Source organism: Perissodus microlepis, chromosome 19, assembly GCF_051167445.1.
Source record: "Perissodus microlepis isolate ML-2025 ecotype Zambia chromosome 19, ASM5116744v1, whole genome shotgun sequence".
Taxonomy (NCBI): domain Eukaryota; kingdom Metazoa; phylum Chordata; class Actinopteri; order Cichliformes; family Cichlidae; genus Perissodus; species Perissodus microlepis.
In genome coordinates this window covers 29,029,731-29,031,881 of record NC_140479.1, presented here as the reverse complement: position 1 = coordinate 29,031,881, position 2,151 = coordinate 29,029,731, and the positions used below count along the sequence as shown (strand labels likewise).

The window sequence follows — 2,151 nt, the reverse complement described above, 5'->3', positions numbered from 1 at the left end:
AGCTGCAGTTTGGTAAAACCTGCAGCGCTGCACTCACCCGCTGAATTTGACGCCTCAATTACGCAGGGCTGTTATTCAGTTTCAAGAACCACACCGTTGCTGCTAAAAGAAACACTTTGGGAATATAGTGCATTCGTTTTATACAGGAAACGCATCACAAACTGTTAACACTCAGACGCAGTGCTTGATTTACAACTGCAAACACGTATCTTAGCGTGGAATTCAGAATACAGGATACAAAAACAGAAAGCAACACAACATTCCCTTTCTCTGTAGCTTAAAGAAGGTTTCCAATTATGAAGTGCTTAAAGCATCTGTCGACCAGCCTGAACTTAAAGGACACCAAAATAAGATGATTTGGTAACATCAAGGCTTTCCCAGCGGTAATGATTACATTTGGACTTAAGATCCATGCAAGAATTTGTACTCTAGCAAATCTCTTGAGTCCCAGCCCCCCCAGCCCTCTTCAAAAGGCTGCTCATTCAAAGGGTTAGGATGTTTGACAATCCCAGCTTGTATTACTCCAGCAATTAATTGGATACCTTGTCGGGATGTTCGCCTCTCATCTGCTACTTAGAAAGACAAAGGGCTGGCGGGGGGGCTGTTGACACCTCCGTGCGCCTCTGGACTATAAATTGAGACACTCCGCAGAGGAGCAGCATTCACCTTCCTGCTGGACTTGGAGAAGCAACTTTTTTTTTCCAGCAGAGACCTTCATAAACTAATTTTAAACAACCGTCAGCATGCAGGTACCGATCGGAGCTTATGGATACTCCGTGCGTAATTGCGCACCTGCGTCGCTGCACCCGCACTACCAGGGAGGGCAGTGCGAGTCGAAACCACCCAGTGGGAAATCTTTTACTATTGAGGCTTTGCTCGCCAAACCCGAGGACACAACCAGCGGCCGCACGAGTCCTGCTCAGTGCGGAGTAAAATACGAGCCAGCAACACCATCTCTGCCTTTTACCGGACACGTAGGCTTACCGATAGGACCAGCTCCGTGGGTCTACTCCTCACCCAACGTGTTACACTCAGCGATCCACACGCAACCTGGATATTCCGTCTACTGTTACTCACCTTTCACCTACCAGCCATCGTGTCGAGGCGCACTTTACGCTCAAGGTAAAAACAAACAAACAAACAAAAACATCCGAAAAGTAGTTTGTCTGTAGAAACGGAGACCTTTACGTGGCAGTGTGTGTGATTATATGTTTCATCTGTTCTGCAGCTGCAATGCCCAAAATCAACGTGGGGTTACATTCGCTCAAAACGAAAGGTGGGAAGTCAAAGAGGATGCGCACCAGCTTCACCAGCGAGCAGCTATCCCGCCTGGAGAAAGAGTTCGCCCGGCAGCAGTACATGGTCGGATCGGAGAGATTCCTCCTAGCGTCTTCTCTGCAGCTCACCGAAGCTCAGGTAATAAAATCTTACCGGAAAACACATAGTTTAGGTATTCTTTCAGACATCTCAACAACTTAGTCGTCTTAAGGTAAAGGTACGATTTCTAAGTGTCTGTTTCTTTCCTTTTTTTACCCCATAGGTCAAAGTCTGGTTTCAGAACAGACGCATCAAGTGGCGCAAACAGAGTCTGGAACAGCAGCAGGCCAAACTGGTCAAACTGGGCCTGGCTGCTCCACCGAAAAGCCCCGGATCTCAAGGGAACGGAGATGAGGGCGATGAGGATGAAGAGTTCTCCGATTCGGATGTGGATATTGACGTATCTGACGACTCCAATGAGCACTGCTGAACCAACCACCGGACTTTTGACTACAATAAAAAAGAGGACTTTTTTTTTATAAATATGTACATATATATATCTGAGAAAAGAGGCTAATAGTCTCCAACTAAAAATATTTAATAGATTTATAGTTTTTTATTTAATTCTCTACATTTATTGCCCTTTTGATGAGTTTGTTTTTGTATATCTGAAATATTAAGAAAATATGTTTTATGAAATGAATGCAAAACCTGTCCTGTTCATTCCTTTATATCCAATTAGAGAGATTTTAGAAGTTTAAGGCAACAGCAGCAAACTCAGCAGCTTAAAGTTTGTTTGGGAAGCAGAGACATGTTACATCATGTTCTTCAAATCTGAATTTTTAATAGTTTGAGTGAATTTGCTAGATGTTTGCTGGGGTTCATTATTCATTG

The 2,151-nt window shown here is 44.2% G+C and overlaps 1 protein-coding gene across 1 annotated transcript; it reads left to right on the top strand.

Annotated features, from left to right (window-relative positions):
• The first annotated feature begins 743 nt into the window (after nucleotides 1–743).
• noto (notochord homeobox) lies at nucleotides 744–1,747 on the top strand. Its single transcript, XM_084915769.1, has 3 exons — nucleotides 744–1,122; nucleotides 1,229–1,416; nucleotides 1,541–1,747. Exons 1-3 carry the CDS (start codon nucleotides 744–746, stop codon nucleotides 1,745–1,747), a joined length of 774 nt encoding a protein of 257 aa, XP_084771895.1.
• Nucleotides 1,748–2,151: the final 404 nt, after the last annotated feature.

Excerpts from the sequence above, each read along its gene's own strand:
- noto (XM_084915769.1), top strand. The coding sequence starts at position 744 with ATGCAGGTACCGATCGGAGCTTATGGATACTCCGTGCGTAATTGCGCA. Across the intron at positions 1,123-1,228 it reads AGGCGCACTTTACGCTCAAG|CTGCAATGCCCAAAATCAAC; the intron begins GTAAAAACAAAC and ends TCTGTTCTGCAG. Across the intron at positions 1,417-1,540 it reads TGCAGCTCACCGAAGCTCAG|GTCAAAGTCTGGTTTCAGAA; the intron begins GTAATAAAATCT and ends TTTACCCCATAG.